At 45.8% G+C, this 21,840-nt stretch overlaps 1 protein-coding gene across 1 annotated transcript; it reads right to left on the bottom strand.

Moving 5' to 3' along the window:
• Nucleotides 1–337: 337 nt before the first annotated feature.
• On the bottom strand, nucleotides 338–19,096 carry pdzd7a (PDZ domain containing 7a; the record flags this gene model as incomplete). The annotated part of the gene is made up of 15 exons (XM_083696330.1): nucleotides 338–1,508; nucleotides 6,314–6,414; nucleotides 6,843–7,511; nucleotides 8,487–8,555; nucleotides 8,684–8,775; nucleotides 9,044–9,135; nucleotides 10,064–10,236; nucleotides 10,415–10,615; nucleotides 12,840–13,358; nucleotides 15,444–15,504; nucleotides 16,828–16,975; nucleotides 17,134–17,310; nucleotides 17,994–18,168; nucleotides 18,588–18,725; nucleotides 18,898–19,096. The coding sequence occupies 15 exons, from the start codon at nucleotides 19,094–19,096 to the stop codon at nucleotides 1,359–1,361; spliced, it is 2,964 nt and encodes a 987-aa protein (XP_083552456.1). The 3' UTR covers nucleotides 338–1,358.
• Between the last annotated feature and the right edge of the window lie 2,744 nt (nucleotides 19,097–21,840).

Raw genomic sequence — 21,840 nt, 5'->3', positions numbered from 1 at the left:
AGCCCCTGACTCCCAACCCCAGCCCCTGACACCCAATCCCAGCCCCTGACACCCAATCCCAGCCCCTGACTCCCAGCCCCTGACTCCCAGCCCTTGACTCCCAGTCCCTGACTCCCAACCCCAGTCCCTGACTCCCAACCCCAGTCCCTGACTCCCAACCCCAACCCCTGAGTCCCAGCCCCTGACTCACAGCCACTGACTCCCAGTGCCTGACTCCCTGCCCCTGACTCCCAGTCCCTGACTCCCAGCCCAGTCCCTGACTCCCAGCCCAAGGCCCAGTCCCTGAGTCCCTCATTTTCAGTCCATTGCCCCTTGTCCCTTTCCCCCAAAACCTGTCTTAAACCTCAAGTGCTCATGTTCTGTATTTATCATGTAGGCTCCATGTTTTCTAACTCCACATATCTGCACAAGCTCTAGCCACTGCTCAGTGTAATCAAGCTTCTCAAGTGGCATATTGCTCCAGAACATGGCTCCTGTGCCAGAAATACACAGTACTAACAAATACAGAGCAACAATTTGTAATAATCCCCTAGACGTCCACTAAACCAAAACTATCAGGTTTGTTTTGTGTCACGATAATACAGAGGCTTAATCTGGGTATTAATCTCATAAAGTTTGCCAGTGTAATCTCCCTCTGCCAGAGTCACTGTTGGACTTAGATGCTCCCTAGGACTGTGCTGCTACTCTCTCCAGGGGTATCAGGACCGTCTGACAGACCGTTTGACAGTCAGTTATGGGTGTTTTTTCACATTGTCGCCATACTAAGCTTCAAGGTTATATTAGGCAGCAGTTAACCAGTTAACCAGTTAAACAGCTAACCAGTTAAACAGTTAACCAGTTAACCCGTTAAACCATTAAACAGTGGCTCATGAAACTCTGCTTTACCTCAACTCTTTTATTTCAACAGCCTATCACCCTTGTCAAAGCTCTTAACTAGCTCCAAACTAAAGATCCCAAGATTGTTACAAAAATTAGCACAGTTTACAGTGTTTGTAATAATAAAGGTTTATGTAACAAAAGCTGATTTAAGTCTGTATATTTTAGTTGAAAAGTAGACAAATCATGTCCACGGCAGACCTGGCTGCACTGTGCAGTTTCAAGAGAAATTTCCCCATAACAGTCTTTGACCCAATGGTACAACCTGGTTGCTATGGGTGCAAACTTTGCCCTTGGTTGAACCAAGCCTATTGGGCTGTGTGGAAGAGACTTCCCTTCCTTTCTACTGTGATAGGACCATTCCTTTCCATCACTTCCTGTGTTGGAGTGTACCCTTCAGTCAGTCCCATGTTGCAGCCCTTGGTTGTTCTGTGGATAGATCATGCTCTCAGCCTCTCTCTGGCCAGGCCTAGCAGGCCAGCCTAGTCTGCAGGGCCCTTGGGAACCTTGACCACGAATACCATGGGGTCTTTGGCCTTGTTACTGAAGGCTCGGCGAATCACGTCCACTGCATGTTGATGGGTTACACCCTGGAGAGACTCCCCATCCACCGAGACCAGCTCAAATCCCGCCTGTATACACACACACACACACACACACACACACACACACACACACACACACACACACAGAGGAACAAGTTAATGATGACATACACAAGGAGACTAATCAAAGCTCCCTCATAAGGCACTTACTCACACTCTTACTGTACATGACCTCTTTAATGACCTCCTGCTAAGAGGCTCTCCTTTATCTCTACAGTAAATCCATCAAGGCAGATTAATTACCTTCTTTCCTCAACCTCCCTCCGTCTCTCTTTTTATCCCTCCCTCTCTTTCTGATATTCCTCCCCCAATCACTCTCTTCAGCTCGCATGCACGCACACACACACACACACACATACATACACAGGTTTTCCCTCAGCTCATGGTTGTTGAAATGTTGCATGCCTACACACACACACATTGAAGACCCTCTCCCTGGTTGTTTCCTGCAGGAAGAGGACAGAGTGCAGCTGAGCCCAAGAAACCTGAGGAGAGGAACTTCCTATGATGTCATCAGCACTGGCCGAGGATGCACCTGCATGACTCCCTCAACTGAAGGGCAGGTTAGCCACACAGACAAACAGGACCAATATCAGGAGGTTCCCTTTCTATCTTGCCCAAACCCTGGTCCGTTAACCATTTTAGATCAGTGTTTACTTTAAATGAAGGGTGGAAGCATTCTAGTGACATTTGAACAGGGCCCAATTGATACGTGACCGTAAGCAATGCTACTATAAAAAAGTAGCAACTGCCCGCCAAAGCGCCTGTCTCAGCTGCCCTTGTTGACCCAAAACACTACTGCCTTCTGGGAGACCAGCATCAAAAGATTTAGATCCATTTAACTAGAGCAGATTCAGTGATTTTTCAATTTTAGAAAAGTAATTGTTCATACTAAATCGAATGATATCGAATCTGACTCAACCTCTTTTTTTTTGCGCCCTTCATCATCCACAAATTTCATCCCCACTGAATTACAGTACTGTACAGTAGAGAAGCTATTGTAATATACACTCACCGGCCACTTTATTAGGTACACCTGTTCAACTGCTCGGTAACGCAAATATCTCATCAGCCAATCACATGGCAGCAACTCAATGCATTTAGGCATGTAGACATGGTCAAGACGACCTGCTGAAGTTCAAACCGAGCATCAGAATGGGTAAGAATGGTGATTTAAGTGACTTTGAACGTGGCATGGTTGTTGGTGCCAGACGGGCTGGTCTGAGTATTTCAGAAACTGCTGATCTACTGGGATTTTCACTCACAACCATCTCTAGGGTTTACAGACAATAGTCAGAAAAAGAGAAATATCCAGTGAGTGGCAGTTCTCTGGGCGAAAATGCCTTGTTGATGCCAGAGGTCAGAGGAGAATGGCCAGACTGGTTCGAGATTATAGAAAAGCAACAGTAACTCAAATAACCACTTGTTACAACCAAGGTATGCAGAAGACCATCTCTGAATGCACAACATGTCGAACCTTGAAGCAGATGGGCTACAAAAGGGGGTCCAACCCAGTACTAGCAAGGTGCACCTAATAAAGTGGCCGGTGAGTGTAGATTAGAGTGATCATCATAAACAAAATCATGTAGATTATTTAGCTATGGGAGAGCCATTGGCCTTGATGGTAAGAGAGGTCAGTAGATCACAGTCCAGTCCATACAGTACACTATGTGTGGAGAGAAACACACAGAGTCAATATCATCCAGAGTGAGTACAGTACCTAATGACCACAGTGATCTTAATAGGCAGTAAGATCTAGGCTTACTGTGTCAATGGAGGCTCTCTCTCTCTCTCTCTCTCTCTCTCTCTCTCTCACTCACTCACTCACTCACTCACTCACTCACTCACTCACTCACTCACTCACTCACTCACTCACTCACTCACTCACTCACTCACTCACTCACTCACTCACTCACTCACTCACTCACTCACTCACTCACTCACTCACACACACACACACACACACACACACACACACACACACACACACACACACACACACACACACACACACACACACAAAGATTTTGAACCAGTGTGTGTAGAAAGATTGGAATGCTCGGAAGCCAAATATAACTAGCTCTCACATACTGTATAACTCACACACCTTACCCTCTTACCCAGCCGATAGGGAGAGCGGGGATAGTGACAAGTGTGTGACACACACCGACACACAAACTAGTACACACAACACAATTCAGTTGAAAAGGGTGTGGTGGCTGTGACCAGCACATGATATGCTCTTGCTATCTCTCTCTGTCTCTCTCTCTCTCTAACACACACACACACACACACACACACACACACACACACACACCTCATGTCGTCCTTAGACCTAGTGCCTGGTTCAGTGATAGGCTGTTATCAGACAGGGATATGTGTTAACAGTAGAGTGCAGTGGTCCTACTTCCGCCTGCAGAGTGTGCGAGATATGGACTGGCTAACACACTACGTCTGCCAGGTGTGAGGCGAAGTTATGACACAGGAAGGAGTCAGGAGAGTAGAGAGCAACTGTTAGTCTGTCCTGCCGTATACATTCCGAAACGTAACACCCCCTGCACCATGTTTCAAAGATGAGGTGGTATGCTGTAAATCTTGAGCAAATCCTTTTTTCTCCAAACTATCCTCTTGCATTCACTCTGGTACATGATAATATTAATCTTATCTGTCCAGAATATCTTTTTCCAGACCTCTGCAGGCTTTTTAGGTACTTTTTAGCAAACTATAACCTGACCATCCTTTTTGAGGATAACTAGTGGTTTGCACCTTGCAATGATGCGTCTGTAGTTTGGCTGGTGAAGTATTTTGCAGTCTCTGACACAATTACGGCCACCTCCTGGAGAGTGTTCCTGATCTGCGGGACAGTTGTTTTTTTTTTGTTTTTTTTAAATTATGGTGACTTCCACATCCACTGTGGAAGTCTTCCTTGGCCTACCAGAACATTTTGCGATTCTTTTTAATGAAGTTCCAAACTGTTGATTTTGGCAAACCTAAGGTTTTGGCTAAGCTTATGATATTGTTTTCCCAATTTTTTAGCCTCTTTGGTCCTCATGTTGACAGACACCTATAGCAAACTCCAAAAGCAAATGCAAAGTCTAGAATCAATACTAGACATTGACAGCTCTCTTATGTCTGCACAAATGATGTGACGAAACACACCTGACTAACCAGAAACACCTGTCAAGCCAATTGTTACTTTTGAGTAACCTAAAATAGGTTACTATAAAATATGGAATATGCATAAAGAGCATTGTCATTTTTAAAAGGTGAAACCAATATGTACACAAATACCATCAAATAAAAGCTGAGAATCTCTCATTTAACCTCATAGTACTAGTTTGATTTAAAATGTTTAAAAAAAATGGTTCACTGTCCAATCACTTACGAAGAGCACTGTATATCTCCCTTTCTTCCCTCCTCCCCTTTCTCTCCTTATCCTTCTCCAAGGCCTCTGTGTGTGTGTGTGTGTGTGTGTGAGGGGAGCTTTGAGGGAAGCTCTTGGAAACTGAAAGGCTTAGCTGACACCAGATCCCCAGTGTTAGAGAAGTGCCGTCACCCGATAGGCAGCATTCATAGCAGCCAGATGCACACATATGCACCCACACACACCGACACGCACACACGCACCCACACACACACACACACACACACATTACATTGACCTCCCTTCACCTCTGAACTCTCAACTGGTGCCCTTTCTCTTGTCTCACCCAGTACCCAGCATTGACTATACTGTTTTCGATGATTGGTTAGTGAGAGTTCATAGTATTTGGTTCACAGTTCTTCAAAATCAAAGTTCTGGTGAATGGTTCTGGCTGTTGGTTCATATACCGTATTCTAGTTTCAGGTTCTGGTACTAGTACTAGTCTTTAGAGAAGTTCTTGTCCTTGTCCTAGCCCCAGTGCTGATGGTTGACTTCAGGGGAGAACTGTATCATGGTGCATCTGATTGAGCACAAACTCATCTCTGTCATCTATTATTCAAACTCTTCTAATAAGCATATTGATAATCTTGTGTGTGTGTGTGTGTGTGTGTGTGTGTGTGTGTGTGTGTGTGTGTGTGTGTGTGTGTGTGTGTGTGCGTGTGTGTGTGTGTGTGTGTGAAAAACAGGGAAAGCCTGGCCATGCCTAGTTACTTAGTGGATTGTTCATAGCCACAGAGGAGGCAATACATTACCGTGCCGGGCCCATGTACCACATCAATCATGGAGGAGATGGGCCACTGGAGACGGCTCTGCTCTCCTCTCCTCTCCTCTCCTCTCCTCTCCTCTCCTCTCCTCTCCTCTCCTCTCCTCTCCTCTCCTCTCCTCTCCTCTCTCCTCTCCCCTCACCTCTCCTCTCCTCTTCTCCACTCCTCATTGCACACCTGCTGCCTTAGAGCCTCATAGGAACAGCAACTCATAACCACCGCAGGCGGACAGGCAGACCAGCCCATTCAGCTAGAGTACAATCACAGTGCTCTGAGCCATGGCAGAACAACAGTAGTATCTGTCATTCAAACGGCCCACATCAATACATACTGTTACTGTAGCTATTAGCTTAAGACCCTTTAATGTAAGGCTTTTATCTAACATTGTCCAGGCATCATTTTCTTCTAAAACACATCCCCCTGACCATCCTTGGACACCACTGGCTACCATATGGAGTGGGATGAACATCTGTATGCTATCTGGTCATAGCTACTGTAAACTAAGTCAGAGAGGATTGACCACATTGGGCAGTGACAGAAGCTTTAGAGGGTTAGTTGAGGCCAGTATGAAAGAGTATATATCATTGAGATGCACCCTACATCAAAGGGAGCACCCTACGTCAAAGGCCTACATCTCTGCTTACCTTGAGCACTTCACTGGTAGAGGCAGCTCCTCCAGGGAAGATCTTCTCTATCTTCACCATTGGCTGGACCTTGGACTCCATCCCACCAGAGATACTGATGCCTGCAGAGACAAGGGGAAAACATCACAACCGAACAGAGCTTGATAAGTCTTCAGCTGTGCTGGTGCTGGACAAGAAAAAAAGCCTGCACACTGCAGCGTCTGTCCTGGACCAGAGTTGCCCACCCTGTAGTGAAGAGGTTGATTTTTGACTGGGCTAATGGTCTGGTAATGTTAACCCTCTATCTCCTCTAACCCCCCAGTTATTCATGGGGAATAGTAGCAGGGTATGCACTGCCCTCTACTGGTGAGGTACAGTACTAGCTACAGTAATAAGACTATCCACTTTAGGTACGTAGAAAGAAGACAGTCCACATGGATACACATCATGCTTAATGTGACATATATGAATCAGTGCAAGTGAAACCATATTCAGAGGAAGCATCAATGGTGTCCAGTTATAATGACTCTAATGGTTCTCTTTAACTCACCTAGAGACTGCTTGGTCTTAGAGATGATCACTGTGGTTATCTCGTACTCCTGGGGTACTGGGGTTGTTGTGGCTTTTCCATGGTGACCGTTCTGTGAGTGTCCATTCACCTGCTTCCCCCTCCCCCTCCCCGTCGAGGGGCTCTTGTCCCGGGGGGGCTCAAACACCTGGGCGAGGGGGGGTCGACCTCGCCGTGCGGCGGGAACGTGTACGCTCACCTCTGCATATACCTCCTCCTTCCTACTCCTCCCACTTCTCCTTTCAGGACTAGCCTCGCTCCTGGTCCTCCCATGGCTGTTCCTCACCGGTGACCTCCCCCGCTCAGGAGTAGTAACTCCCCGGTCAGACACAGACAGCAATGAGGTTTCATCGTAGTGGGTTGTACTATTGTCTCTTCTATGGGGAGAGTGGCTGGGCTGGCCACGTTGGGTGCTGTATGGGGACTCTGTGAGGAGCCAGTTTTGGGAGGGTGAGGGGCTTCGGGAGTGGGGGTGCAGGACAGAGGGGGGGTAGCTATCTACTGGGACATCCAGTAGGGGGGTGAAGGCGCAGGAGGGGGGTATGAGGCCCCCCTGTAGTCCAGACACACGCAGCCTCTCTAGATCCTCCATCAGCTGACGGTCTCTCTCCAGTTCCTGGGCTGGCTGGAGCAGGAAACCACCTCTGTAGTCTGGACACACATACGCACGCACACACGCACGCACGCACACACGCACACATACACACACACACACAAGCACACACAGTCCTCTTTTTCCTTTAACCTCAAAGACCCACTGTATTGTACTTAGAGAGACCCCCTCACAGCTCTAGCCAAACCATTCTCAGTGACACTGTGTGGGTGTTCTCTGCGTCACTCACGAATGGGAAAAAAATGGATACCATTCACAACACGCCCAGACTGCATCTGGTCTTGCCCTGGGTCGGCCACCTCGACCTGTCAAAACACAGACCACGTCTACTTTGCCATGTCAGCTTCCTTCCTGACTGGTGACGTAAACTGACCTTCTGACCCCTAACCCATGACCTAAGAGGGTAGAGAGCAGCCGGACGGGGTCACTCTATTCTGAGGCGGTATGGAATGCCCCTTTCTCTCTGTCTCTGACTCTTGAATGGGTCGAGTTTGTGAAAAGCTTTAGAGCGATTGCTGTATTGTTTAAGCTCCACACAGGCAGCCCACACATGTCTAAGACTCACCACTGCCCCTCTCTGTCCTTTGTGTTTGCCACAGAGACGTAATACAAACCTACAGCTCAGGGCCTTGTAATCTGAGAGATTGTGTGTGCGTGTGTGCATGTGTGTGTGTGTGTGTGTGTGTGTGTGTGTGTGTGTGTGTGTGTGTGTAAAGGCAGGGATGATGGCATATGGTGTAGGAAATATCCTGAAATTCCAGGATATGGGCAGTGTGTGCAAGTGTTTTAGTCAGACAATCAGGATATGAGATGGGCTGAGAAGGAGAGGGGAAGAAAGGAGAGGAGAAGTAAGGAGAGGGAAAAGATAAGCCCTCCGGATATATAATATCCTACAGGGATCAGACAGAGGACATGCCAGGGGGAAAGAGGGGGAAAAGAGAGAGAGGGAGAGAGGGAGAGAGAGAGAGAGAGAGAGAGGAGGAGATGGACAAGATATATACTCATACACTGACCTGGTATTGGGGTGATAAGGTGGCGTCGGGGGGTTCCAAAGCGAGGGGAGCGCAGGGCAGGAGATCTCACTGAGGAGAGAGAGAGCTTACATTAACACACACACACACACACACACACACACACACACACACACACACACACAAACGTAAACTTCTGTTTCCTAATATAATGTGTTCTGTGTAGATGTGTGGCTTACAAGAGCGACTCTTCAGTATGTCATAGGCCTCCAGTTCAAAAGGCATGACCATGCTGTCAAAGCGACCCAAATCTGTAGGAAGGATCAGCATCCTGCATGGAAAGGACAGTAATGTATACACATTCATACTGTAAACATCATACTGTTCGCCACCCATGCTACGCACAGCACACACACACACACACACACACACACACACACACACACACACACACACACACACACACATATACACACCCCTAACCTAATCTCTCTCAGGAGTACACACCACCAATGACAACACAAACACACCCACACATACATACATACACACACACACACATACATATACACAGACACAGGCACTCACACAACCCTAACCTGATCTCTCTTAGCAGTAGCAGTTTCTCAGGCCTGTCCAAGATGGCCAGCAGGGGGCGTACTAGATCCTCAACCACTCGCTCTGACACAAACTGAGAGAGAGAGAGAGAGAGAGAGAGAGAGAGATGCTTTGTAACCAATACAATTTCAACAACTAAGCCCAGAAAGTCTTTTTGGAGGACTGAGTGGGAGAATCTTCGCACATTTTCAGTCAAAGAAGAGGCACATGTACAGTTTCTCTATGGACTTCTGTATTGGTGTTTGATTAGTGCTCTGATGGTGATGTCATATCCTATAACCCTATTCTAAGTAGACCTGATATCTTATGCAGAGTCCTCAGGGCCAGATGAGGAAGTGATCCCTTTAGAGTGGAGGAGTGGAGTAACGAGTGAGTGTGACAGAGAGAGGGGGGGGGGGGGGAGGATCAGATGATCAGTGATATTTGATCCTAATCATAACAGACAGAGCAAATCCGTCTATTGTCCCATCCACGGCCAGACTCATCCATCACTATCAGAGACTAAGACAGACTGATACTTGACATGCTCCCCATTAGTCTACAAGCAGAACACAAAGCATCTACAAAGACGTTCCCATACTAATAGCCTAACTTCCAGGATGGAAAAAAACATGTAAATGAAATGAGGAGCCAATTGCAGAAGTAATCAAGTAGGTAGGAACCAGGGAGCTTAGTGGCGTAGCACACTAATGCGCATACCACATCACCGCAAGGTTCCTGGTTTGATTTCCAATCCTCTACATATCTTGCATGTCATCCCTCCTATCTCTCACCCATCCTTCCTTTCAGTCTCTATCCCAATAAAAGCAGAAATGCCCTCAAAATTGTTTTCAAAAGAAGGTAGGAACCACCTGAAATAAGGTCAAGAAAAACAGCCCAGAAAGGGGTTCAATAGAGGCACTGTTGAGGCCCTTTGCTCCACCTGGGGATAAAAGGAATATGTTTTTGATTTAAGATTGTAAGTCACTGTCACAGGCAGTCATTCCGGCTCAGGTTCTCACCCGCCTGCAGTGTCTCATCACTGCGGTGACCTCATCTTGGCTCAGCAGTTTCCTGGCCATGTCCTCCACCTGCTGCAGGGTCTCAGGGCGATGCAGAGGGCTGTCATCCCTCACCCCGGCCTGCGTCTCCCTGGGAGAGCTCAGGAGCTGGAAGGGACGACCTCTCTCCTTATCTAAGGAGTCAGAAGGACATAAGGGCAGGAGCAGTGTGAATCTAATGGGAAGATGATGTATGCATTTGTGTGTGTGTGTGTGTGTGTGTGTGTGTGTGTGAGTGTGTGTGTGGTGTGTGTGTGTGTGTGTGTGTGTGTGTGTGTGTGTGTGTGTGTGTGTGTGTGTGTGTTTTCTCACCTCTGTCAGCATGGTGGGAGGGTGATTTGGAGCGCCCCCTGTGGGTTTCCTCTGTCCCTACATCTCTCTTATCCCTAGATGTGTCTCTCTTGCGGTCCCTCTTGAAGAGGAGGTTGACGAAGGTCTTGGAGCGTTGCAGGGTTTTACTGCCCTCAACCACACTCTTCTCCTTCAGCTGTCTCTTCTTTTTCTGTTTGTCCTCTGGAGGAGAAAAAACAACAACATGGGGATACAGTTGGAGACTATTTATTGTTCACATTTAAAAATAAATAAACATTTAAACAACATTTAAACAATAAAAAGTCATAGTAAAAAAAACTAAATAATAGAAGCATAGATGCCTAGGGTGATTACTATGTTCCATAATGTGGTGCTGATCTTTTCTATTATATCTTCTGGGGGTGGGAAATGGACAGATGTCTGCTGCAGGGGCACCAACCCTGTTCCAGAAGAACTATAGGGTGTGCAGGCTTTTGGACAAGCCCAGCACTACCACGCCGGATAAAACTAATCTCTAAGCACTTAACCAATTGAAGTAGGTGTGTAAGTGGTGGGCTGGGACACACCCTCCAGCCTTTCAGGCCTTTGAAGACTCTCAAGAGAGAGTGGTCAAGGGATAGACACACAAGTCAGAAATTCTATTAATCTGTTGAGGTAAATTGATCCAATTCTAGCAGGTGAAAGGCTTCTTGGTTGCAGGTATATCTTAGTTAGATATGTCTCTCAAGGAGGTATCAAAGGCAATAATACTGTATATACCTATAATACAGTCTGCATGTGTTTTGTTTAGGGCTGTCAGCCGACTTAAAACAATTAGTTGATTAATATTTGAATATATATATTTATAAATACATTTATATAAACACATTTTCTTAACATTAGATTAATCTAATGGAAATAGATGTTTTTTCGCCTTATTTCAACCTTGCAATTTAGGTGATCACTGATTTTCCAAACATTCCTAGACAAGAAACCCAAAGTGGGGCTTAAACAATTAGTGGGATATAGTAGGGTACTTTACAAGTTAACAATGAAATGTGGCCTCCAAATCAAAGGTGCGAATAGCCATTCCCATTCCCAAGGGCTGGCTTGAACCGAGCTTCCTTAGTGAAACACTCTACAATTACTTTGCTACATGCCTTGTCCTTGGTCAGATACATTTTTAAAAAAAATGAGTTGTTCAATTAATCTATTCATTTTTACAGCCCTAGTTTTGTTAAAGGCATGATTCATAAAACTTTGCATGGTGCCGTGCTCACAGTGGCCAATGAATCTGGATGATACACACACTCCTCTATGGGTAGAGACTGTTCATTTCTCATCCAGTCAGATTCTCTGTTCTTCACAGTAAATCTTCCTCTGGGTTGATAAACTAGTAATATTGATGCATTACACACAGTTGGGTACTCTCTCTCTCTCTCTGATCTATCCAGGGCACTGCAGAGCAGTGTTCTAGCTCACTAACATGACAAACAGATGGACAACGCCAAATCAACCCTCAGTCATCTCCTCCCAGCATCCAACCAGACAGACTTCTGGCCTATAACACTTTGTTTCACTTATTCAATGGAATGAAACATTTCACTTTTTTTGATTTTCAGATTGAACAAAGTTCAATGGAAGAGAATTATGTCTGGCTCTTACTCATAGGCAGTTATGGTGATATTGTTATGGTGAAGAATTAGATTGGATTGGTATTAGCAATATGGCAGTAGCTCCATCTGGCCATTTGGCAGGGTACATGGAGTTTAGCTACATTCTTGCACCAATCCAACAAATATAGAAATTAAAGGCTAGAGGGGTCAACCTGGAATTGGGTTATTGTGGTACAGGGAGTATGATAAAGTTGGACCCTTTATTCTGATCCAAGGTCCGTTTTGCATTGTGGGGTCATCTGCAGGTCAACTGAGTGCTGCTCTGGAGAGGATGTCCTAAAGCTCTGAGAGTGTATAAGTATCTCGTTACCTGCAACAGGCTCTGAACCCTGGGTAAACTCCACTGTAGCAGAGGCGATAGAGTCACTCTAGGTCTGTCTGGGTGACAGTCACTCTAGGTCTGTCTGGGTGACAGTCACTCTAGGTCTGGGATATTCATCCCGCACTAGTAGTAGGGAGTGGTAATTTACCCTCTTACCACCAACACAAATTGCCAATACGTCTGAGTTTGAACTTGCTTCCATTTTGCGCCGGCTGGGCATAGAGCCCTTAGTGCTAGAAAAGCAATCCATTCCTCTCATTATTCTCTCCACATCAGTCCTAGTGGCTGTACATTGTAGACATAGAAATGTTTCTGTCGCACATGTTTGTATGTTCTTATCACATTAAGTAGTTGACTGATATTAGCTGAAAGAACTGTATCTGCAACTTATCAACAAGTGACTCAGAAGACAAAATTCTCTCCCCTCTGCTGCAGCTCTGCTCCTCACCTGTCACAGTGATGTGGCTTTGGGAGCGTCGGATGGGCCTCCTCGGTCTACTTAGGGCCATAAGGACCGCCGTTTTAGGAGATTCCTCCACCACTTCCTGGTCCCCTGCTGACAATGTCCTCATCCTGCTCCTCCCCCCATTTCCAGCCCCTCCCCTTTCCACAGGCCCTTCCCCTTTGCCCCGTATTACAGTGTCCTTCAACAACATTGTGGCGCCTAGCGTCCGACTGGTTTCTGTAGCAACCAGCCTTGGGGAAAGGGGAGGGGCGTAAGGCGAGGGAAGGTCAGGGTGGGGGTCTGTCTGCATGGCGGTCTCGGCAGTGCGTTCGGCACTGCTGGGTTGTCGGGAACAATCCTCGGTGGATATACAGACGTCTACCATATCGGAGCCGAAGATAGGAGGAAAGAGGACCTGGGAGAGACCACTAAGGGAGCTTAGAGGGGTGCCGGAGGAGAGGGAAGAGGCGGAGGAGTAGGAGTCAGATCCCTGGGAAGAGGATGGAGGGTTCCCATTGGCCACTGAGGGAGGAAGTAGCAGATCTCAGTTAGAGAAAGGGACGGGAGATTAGAGAGGTAAACATACTGTATCAATACCCAAGGCAACATTATTATACATTTGATCCAACTCTGAAAATGTAGTATACAGTAAGTTACAATACAGTACATACAATGAATCAGTACAGAGATCTTACAATGTTGATGATTTGGTTGAAATAGAATATTGACTCAAAGTCTTGAGTCACTCTCATCATAGTGCACACTGAGTGTGTGTGTTCAAATGTCCAAACCCTGGAATTCAGCAGCACACAGTGCACCAGATGTGTAATACTCATCACATATTTCACACTGTCAGAGGCTGTCTCGGAACAGACTGACATCTGGCTGAATTTACAATGACGTTTGTTAATCCCATTGACTTTAAGTACATAGGAGGAGACATGAATCAGGAAAATCATGCAAATAAAACCACAAATGACTCTGTATCCCTAGATCGCTGCAGTGCATCCTAAATACCCCCAGCCACCCTTCTGTCAGAACATGCTCTGTCCCAGATCAGTTATCTGGCTTTGGGCTCACAGAACTAATCCTAAGCTATTTTCAGACCCACTCATATTAAACAGAAAAGCAGAGTTTGAGGTCTGTGAAAAATACAGTGGAGAGATTAAGTTTACTAAGTAGGCTACATGTGGCCAGTGCTCTACATCAGATTTACACTTAGAATTATGATCTCGCAACATGTAGTCTCATAATGGTGATTGGGATTCGAGAAATCAATTGATGGGTCTGTAGAGTTAAATACTGCAAGAAACATTTAGGTCGTCAAGCAAGAACTGTGTGTGTGTGTGTGTGTGTGTGTGTGTGTGTGTGTGTGTGTGTGTGTGTGTGTGTGTGTGTGTGTGTGTGTGTGTGTCTATGTGTGTGTGTGTGTATGTGTATGTGTGTGTGTGTCTATGTGTGATTGTGTGTGTATGTGTGTGTCTATGTGTGTCTATGTGTGTGTGTGTGTGTGTGTGTGTGTGTGTGTGTGTGTGTGTGTGTGTGTGTGTCTATGTGTCTATGTGTGTGTGTGTCTATCTGTCTCCTCAGATCCTGGTGAACTTCTACCGCTGCACCATCGAGAGTATCCTTACCAACTGTGTCACAGTATGGTATGGTAACTGCTCGGCATCTGACCGGAAAGCACTGCAGAGGGTGGTGAAAACTGCCCAACGCATCACCGGTTCCTCACTCCCCTCCATCGAAGCTGTCCAGGGCAAACGATGCTTGCGTAAGGCACGCAGCATCGTCAAGGACATTTCTCACCCCAACCACAGACTTTTCACCCCACTCCCCTCCGGGAGGCGCTACAGGTCTCTCCGCACCCGAACCAGCAGGTTCAGAGGCAGCTTCTTCCCTGCGGCTGTCACCCTACTGAACTCGAACACTGCACCTACCTGACAACCTACTACCCCTGCAACCCCTGCAACCCCCCCCCCACCCGGACAATTGCACTCCCCTCCCCTGCTCTTACTCAATACCACTGCTCTTCTGTACATATCTGTCCATACTGTTCATACTGTTCATAATGCACATATCCTTATATTTTCTTAATACTACTGTTAATACTCTGCACATACTGTACATACCTGTTTATACTGTTCATACGGCATTCCATATTTATATTTATTCTGCTATCTACCTCATGTTACTGTTAATACATATATATACTGCTAGACTGCATTACCTATACAGTTCATATGCTGCTACACTGTTCATACTGTAACTTATTTACTCTGCTATAATGCTAATGCTACTCATATACTGCTTACACTGCACTACTTATATTATACTGCACTACTTACTGCTCATATATTGCACTACCTGTAAATACTGTTCATTGCACTTTCTGCTATTTTGCACTTCTGGTTAGACGCTAACTGCATTTCGTTGTCTCTGTACTTGTACTCTGCACAATGACAATAAAGTTGAATCTAATCTAATCTAATCTAATGTGTGTGTGTGTGTGTGTGTGTCTATGTGTGTGTGTGTGTGTGTGTGTGTGTGTGTGTGTATGTGTGTGTGTGTCTATGTGTGATTGTGTGTGTATGAAGAGAGAAGACATACTTTTGCTGAGCCAGCTGTATTCTGCCACCATCTCCTTGTATGCAGGGTACCTCCCAGCTTCCTGTCAGGGCGAATAGATAAACAACATATGACAACAATAATCATCATCATCATCTTCATCACTTTATTACCAAAGTAGAGTTTATTACCAAAATAGAGCACATGCTCTGAGGCAAATGTGACCTGACACTTAATGAAAGTGTAGATGTCTCTACGGTTAGTGACCCTTAGGGACTTTGGCTGACCTTAGTACAAGTCCACATGAGGATATGAAGAGGGAGAAGGAGAGGGAGTGGGAGAGAGAGACTTGTGTGTCTGGAAAAAGTAACACCTCTAGCACAAAACTAGCCTAGCCATTATATGTAACACCACCTCTCCAGAGGCCAACCCAGACCCACATAAAGAACAGGGAGCCATTTTGGGTCAAGGTTAAGTCACCCAGGGCCTACTTAAAGATCCCCACATTTGACTCCACAAAGGAAAGCCACCATTTCAGGTCAAGGAGAAGTCACTCCAGACCCCCAACTGAGATCCTCCACAAAGGCGCTTAGTCTGAGAAGGTGTGGGGGGCGTTTAGAAACCCAACCCTGGCTCCAGTACTGTATGTGTGATTTTGAGCTGTAATGGGGGCTAACACAAGATTGAGGAAACACATAAAACGAGGCTTTCTGCTGATTATAACTTGATCCCTGCCTGCCTTGTGAATAATTAACGGATCCCTGGCTGTTCACACGTGGAACCTGAGACCACAGGAGTAAAGTGAGTGCACTGGAATGCCAGGGCCAGGAGCGCACACACACACACACACACACGCACACACGCAGGGAGAGACCTATCTGCTCTAGAGGTACTTACAGGGTTAACACACACACACACACACACACACACACACACACACATACACACACACATACACACAAACACATACACACACACACAGGAATAAAAGGGCCGGAAGCCAGCTGTCTGCTTTACTATGCTGTCTCACTCTGTCTCACTCTGTCTCAATCTCGCACACAAGAAGAGCCAGCCGTTGTTTAACGTGCTGTGACATTCATTAAAGTGGTTGAGCACTTAAGGCACATTGTCAACAAATTAAACCGATTTGACATAGAGTAAACTATTTTCTCATGTCAAAGCTTCATGTCAAAGGTCAAAGGATGTGTCTCAATAGTCTAGAATCCTTCCTTCCTTATTCTCTCACCTTCGTCAGTTCTGATTTGGAAACACAGGCTAGGTGAAAGTAATATGGAGGATGCCTTCTTGGAATTTATCCGTCCTGTCCTGCTAATTAATTTCTTTGCAGATGGGGGAAGTCAGACGAAGCCTTCAGATGGTTGAGATGCAAACAGTAGCTAAATTCAATTAGGGAGTCTTCTCTCACCCGGATGGTCAACATGATGTGGGTGTGGCTCTTCAGAACCTCCACTGCGTTGCTATGGGTGATGTCATCAAAGCTCACCCCATTGGCTGCCAGAATCTGGTCGCCCATCTTGAGTCCATGTTGTTCTGCGAGCCCACCAGGGTCCAGCCTGATGAGAAAGCACATAGGACCGGATGTACTGAGCGTTTGAGTAGCAGTGTGTGTGTGTGTGTGTGTGTGTGTGTGTGTGTGTGTGTGTGTGTGTGTGTGTGTGTGTGTGTGTGTGTGTGTGTGTGTGTGTGTGTGTGTGTGTAGGTGTGCCCATACTTAGAGACATAGATGCCTAGGCCGAACTCCTTGCCCCCTCTGATGTTGAAGCCCAGGCAGTAGTCGTCTGAGGTGGTATAGAGATGAATGATCCTACGGAGAGCACTGTCTGAGCTGGCCTCTGAAGGGGTCCGGCCACTCTCCTCTACAACCATACGCCTGTGGATCAGATCCACCCTGCACACGCATGCACGCACACACACGCACGCAGGCACACACACGCACGCAGGCACACACACGCACGCAGGCACACACACAAACACACGCACACACACAAACACATTGCAACCCCATTCTCCACTGAGCTCTGCCCTCACTATGAATTAATCAAACAACCATAAAGGCCATTGAGGTAATCCATCCACCACTTCACTATGAAACCAAGATACCTTAGCAGCAAGATAACCACTTTAGCAAGGGTCATGGAATTGACTATGCTAAACAACAAAAAAAAATAAAAAAAACACAGGCAAAGAAATCACAAACCCTCTTAAGATCAAAATGTCACCATGACTGTGATGCATAAACCTATGATGATGTATAACACATGCATACACCACCTTTTAGATGTATACAACCAGGTGTATATACTGTTATATGAAACCATGTTATAGCAATGATTTATGCTGTAATCATAGTGATGGGCACCCATTGGTACAGAACATGTTGTTGTTACATGCCAACATAGTTGATATCGTAGAAAACAAAAGTGATTGTTGACAATGGACCTGTTTAAATTGTGTGTTGTGCTGTCCTGTCCTGTCCTGTCCTGTCCTGTCCTGTCCTGTCCTGTCCTGTCCTGTCCTGTCCTGTCCTGTCCTGTCCTGTCCTGTCCTGTGCTGTGCTGTAGGCCTACTCACCATGTGGTCTTCTCCTTGGAGTAGCGGATGCCGGGGACTTTGCCCACACGTCTCACCACCATCCTCAGGCGGTTGTTACCAGTCAGGACCTTCACTGCACTGCTCATGGTGATACTCTCCAGGCTGATCCCATTTACCTCCACCAGCTTATCACCCACACACAGACCTGCCTGCTCTGAGGAGAAAGATCAGGGGTTAACACACACGCATATGTGCTTATTATGCGCGTGTATTATGCTTATGGTAGTCCACCATATCCAATGATGACTGAGTTTTAGCAGTGAATTCTTTGGTAGCTGTAATGGATGAGTCCATAGCCCCACAAGCATTATTGCAGTGAGTTGCAGGGAGCACACACACACACACACACACACACACACACACACACACACACACACACACACACACACACACACACACACACACACACACACACACACATACACATACACACCAAACACACACACACACACACACACACACACACACACACACACCAAACACACACACACATACACACACTCACACACACACACACACACACACACACACACAAACACACACCAGCACCCTCCTACAGTATGTGCTGCATACCTGCAGAGCTGTTGTCCTCCACCTTGCTGACGAAGATGCTGAGTCCATGTTCTGACCCTCCACGTACACTGAAGCCTAGTCGGCCGTCTGAGCTCTTATCTACTGTCACTGTGTGGATGTCTTCACTTTCATCTCCACCTACAAACACACACACACACACACACACACACACACACACACACACCATCATCTCATCATCGTCATCGTTATCGTCATCATCATCATCAATGTGTAAATGTCCTCACTGGAGGCAGAACCTTATGAACCTCTTAGAAAGGATGCTAACACTTTATGAGAGTCTCAGACTTACCATCGACAGGCGCATTGATGAGGATGACTCTGCCCATGGGGGAGGAAGATCTGCCCCTGTGTCGATGCTGCCTCTTCTGCATGTAGCGTGTGGCTGTGTGGGACCCCCCTGCTTGGCCCCCGTTGTGGGGGTGGGGGTGGGGGTGCCCCCCTCCATTCGTCATCTCCCTCCAGCCAGAGAAGTCCGAGGAGTGAGCCATGGCAAAAGGCCTTCTCTTCCTCCCTCACTCATCCAGCCCAGGGACTCACCTGAGACTGCAGTGGGGAGGGATGGATAGGTTCAGAGGCAAGGTGTGGGTGAGTGGCTTAGTTGGTTGGTGCTGGGAGATCTTTGAGAGACAGTATTATCATACACAATATACACACGACACACACCACCATGCTGCCTGTCTGGGTCAGTCACTTAGAGGGAAGCCATGGAGAACCAGCTTTGAATTCCTCTCATCTGTCATTAGTGCATCTCACTCTTCAATGAGTCCCATAGCCACAGGAGGGTGGCCAGCAGTAACAGGCTTCTTGGAAAAACTAATTATAAAATTATAAAAATAGGTCCACTGACAAAAAAAACTATTTGGGGAAAGGTTTTGGCAAAGTCTGTCTTCCAGGTGAAGCTCTGGAACTAAGCAAAACAAGCAATTGTCTGCTTAAGCACATACTTACGTTTTTTTATAATAGTCAAGACAAGCTGTCTGTGGTTGAAACTTGGGAAAATCCATAACAGTCACTGTCCATCAGTCACTTCTTAAGAATTGAATAAGTCAACACAAAAATGAGGTCCCCTTCTTCCGCAGGTTCAACCGGATCACAACGCCCAAGCCTACCACTCCTCTCATCAGAGACAGAGAGTCTAACGTAGCGACCTTTGTGTCCCTTTTCCCGGGCCATGGTTTCCCAGCACGCCGGTCAATTCACCCATCAACAAGAGGCCAGCGAATGCCTGTCAAATAATCAACACAACCACATTATTTCCCATGGGAAGTAGCCTGATATCGACGGCCCCAGAACAATCATGTTATTAAAAAGATAAAGATTACATAGTTTGACGTGGTCTCATAAACTTTATTATAAACTGCCTACAGCGTTTGTCCAAATCTTTGGTGGCAATATCAGCACCTCGGACAGCGCACGAGCAACACGTTGCGTAAACAAACATTCTAAGCAGCGAGGAGGAGCACACTACAGTAAAACTACAGCACTGTCGCAGTTGTTGCATGACATTTGGGAAGTTTTAAAACAACTTATGTTTTAGGCTCCTTAAAAACAACTAATCGACGTTGGCGTTTGAAACAAAGTAGACATTACAAGCGCAACAGGCGAGCGAAATGAAGCCCACTAAACCAATTAATATGCCAATTTGATTAGCGGGATCTAAACAGGTCAGTGAAATGCAGCTGAGGCACTCTAAAACACATCTATTGGATATGTGTTGAACCACTGTGGTGCAGGCTATAGCCCAATATCGAGACCCAAACGTATATCTAAACAAACATTCAAATGCATGCAAACTATTCAGTTAAGTTGAATAACATTACCTGTATCCATGTTGTGCTGAATGATCTCATCTGAGACTAACACAGATAGACTTGCACAAGCCCGCCTCTGGTAGACGATTGGATACGTGGGATTGGCTCAAGACGCATTACTGACATCCCATTTGTTCCAACGGATGACAACTGTCTTGTGAGGTGTAAGCATATTACACAAACACAGCTCCTGGAACAGCGCGCATTACTTAATAGTAAGCACACAACGTTTATGTATCACAAGGCAATAAATGGTTTATTTATCTTTAACACTTTTATCCCTCATGTCATTTGAGTCTCTAACTGTAACTTAAAAGCACATTATTAACTCTTATTTTAAAGTCTATAATGTCATTCAATGTATCAACAACATCTCTTTTAGAGGACAAATACATGACAACTCATGTCGCATAACTGTACTAAATGTGTAGAGATGCAGGTAGCCAAATACACTCACTCTGGCCCCTATCTAAACTTAGATTACGGAGGACGATGGATTACAGTCAGTGTAGATTCTTTTCACGGGCGATGTATCCGACACAACGCCTGTTAAATTATCCTTATGTTGGCATTCTGAGTTTGAGACCCAAATAATAGACCCAATGTGATTGGACCTTCCTCGAACACGAAAGACGAAATCCTATTGAGCCTGAGAATGCTCCTCCCCCAGCGCCACGCTGTTGTTTTTCATTGTCGTTATTTAGTTAGTAGAAGTTTGCAAAAGATGTCCAACAGTCTGAAAATAAAAAGCAAAAAATTCTTTGACGTTTTACATTTGCTTGCTTGTAATATCTGATTGGTGCTACGACGTGTCAATAATTTAATTTGCTCAGTAACCATTAAAAAAGCTATGTTTGACAGATTCTAGCGTGCGGAGCGCTCAGTCTGTCTAGAGACACTAAAGTCAGTATGGAGAGCGCGTGCGCTTGTCCTTTCTAGATTGGTCTGGTACTGCCATCTTCTGGTTACATATTAGACCTACAAAACAGTAACAGGACCGTTCATAAAGGACATCATGTAGGCCTATGTGTAATTAAAAGTAATCCATATTAAATTATTTCAAGCCTGAGGGCATTTTCAATTAACTTAGTAATAGGATGAAAAAGTAATTCATCCTATTCATTAGCAGATGTTGAACTAATTCAAATACATGATATGGAAATGAATAAGCAAATTGTGATGCAAAATATTTCCTCCCTCATATTTCCTTTACCCTACTGTCCATTTCATTATCTGGCAAATGCCCTCAATGAATTTAGACAAACTCCTCAACCACCTGAAATGCTTTGTATTACATGTTGACTCAGTCAACCAAACATCCTGTACAGGCCTTCATGTTGTTTAACCTGTGGCCTTGTCTGCTTTGACCTTGCAAGGATTTGAGGCAATCACGTTTAAAACGTGTTACTTTAAGTTCTGAC

The sequence above is a fragment of the Argentina silus genome, assembly GCF_951799395.1.
Source record: "Argentina silus genome assembly, chromosome: X".
Lineage (NCBI taxonomy): Eukaryota > Metazoa > Chordata > Actinopteri > Argentiniformes > Argentinidae > Argentina > Argentina silus.
The sequence above is the reverse complement of the archived record's forward strand: the minus strand, read 5'-3'. Positions and strand labels throughout refer to the sequence as shown.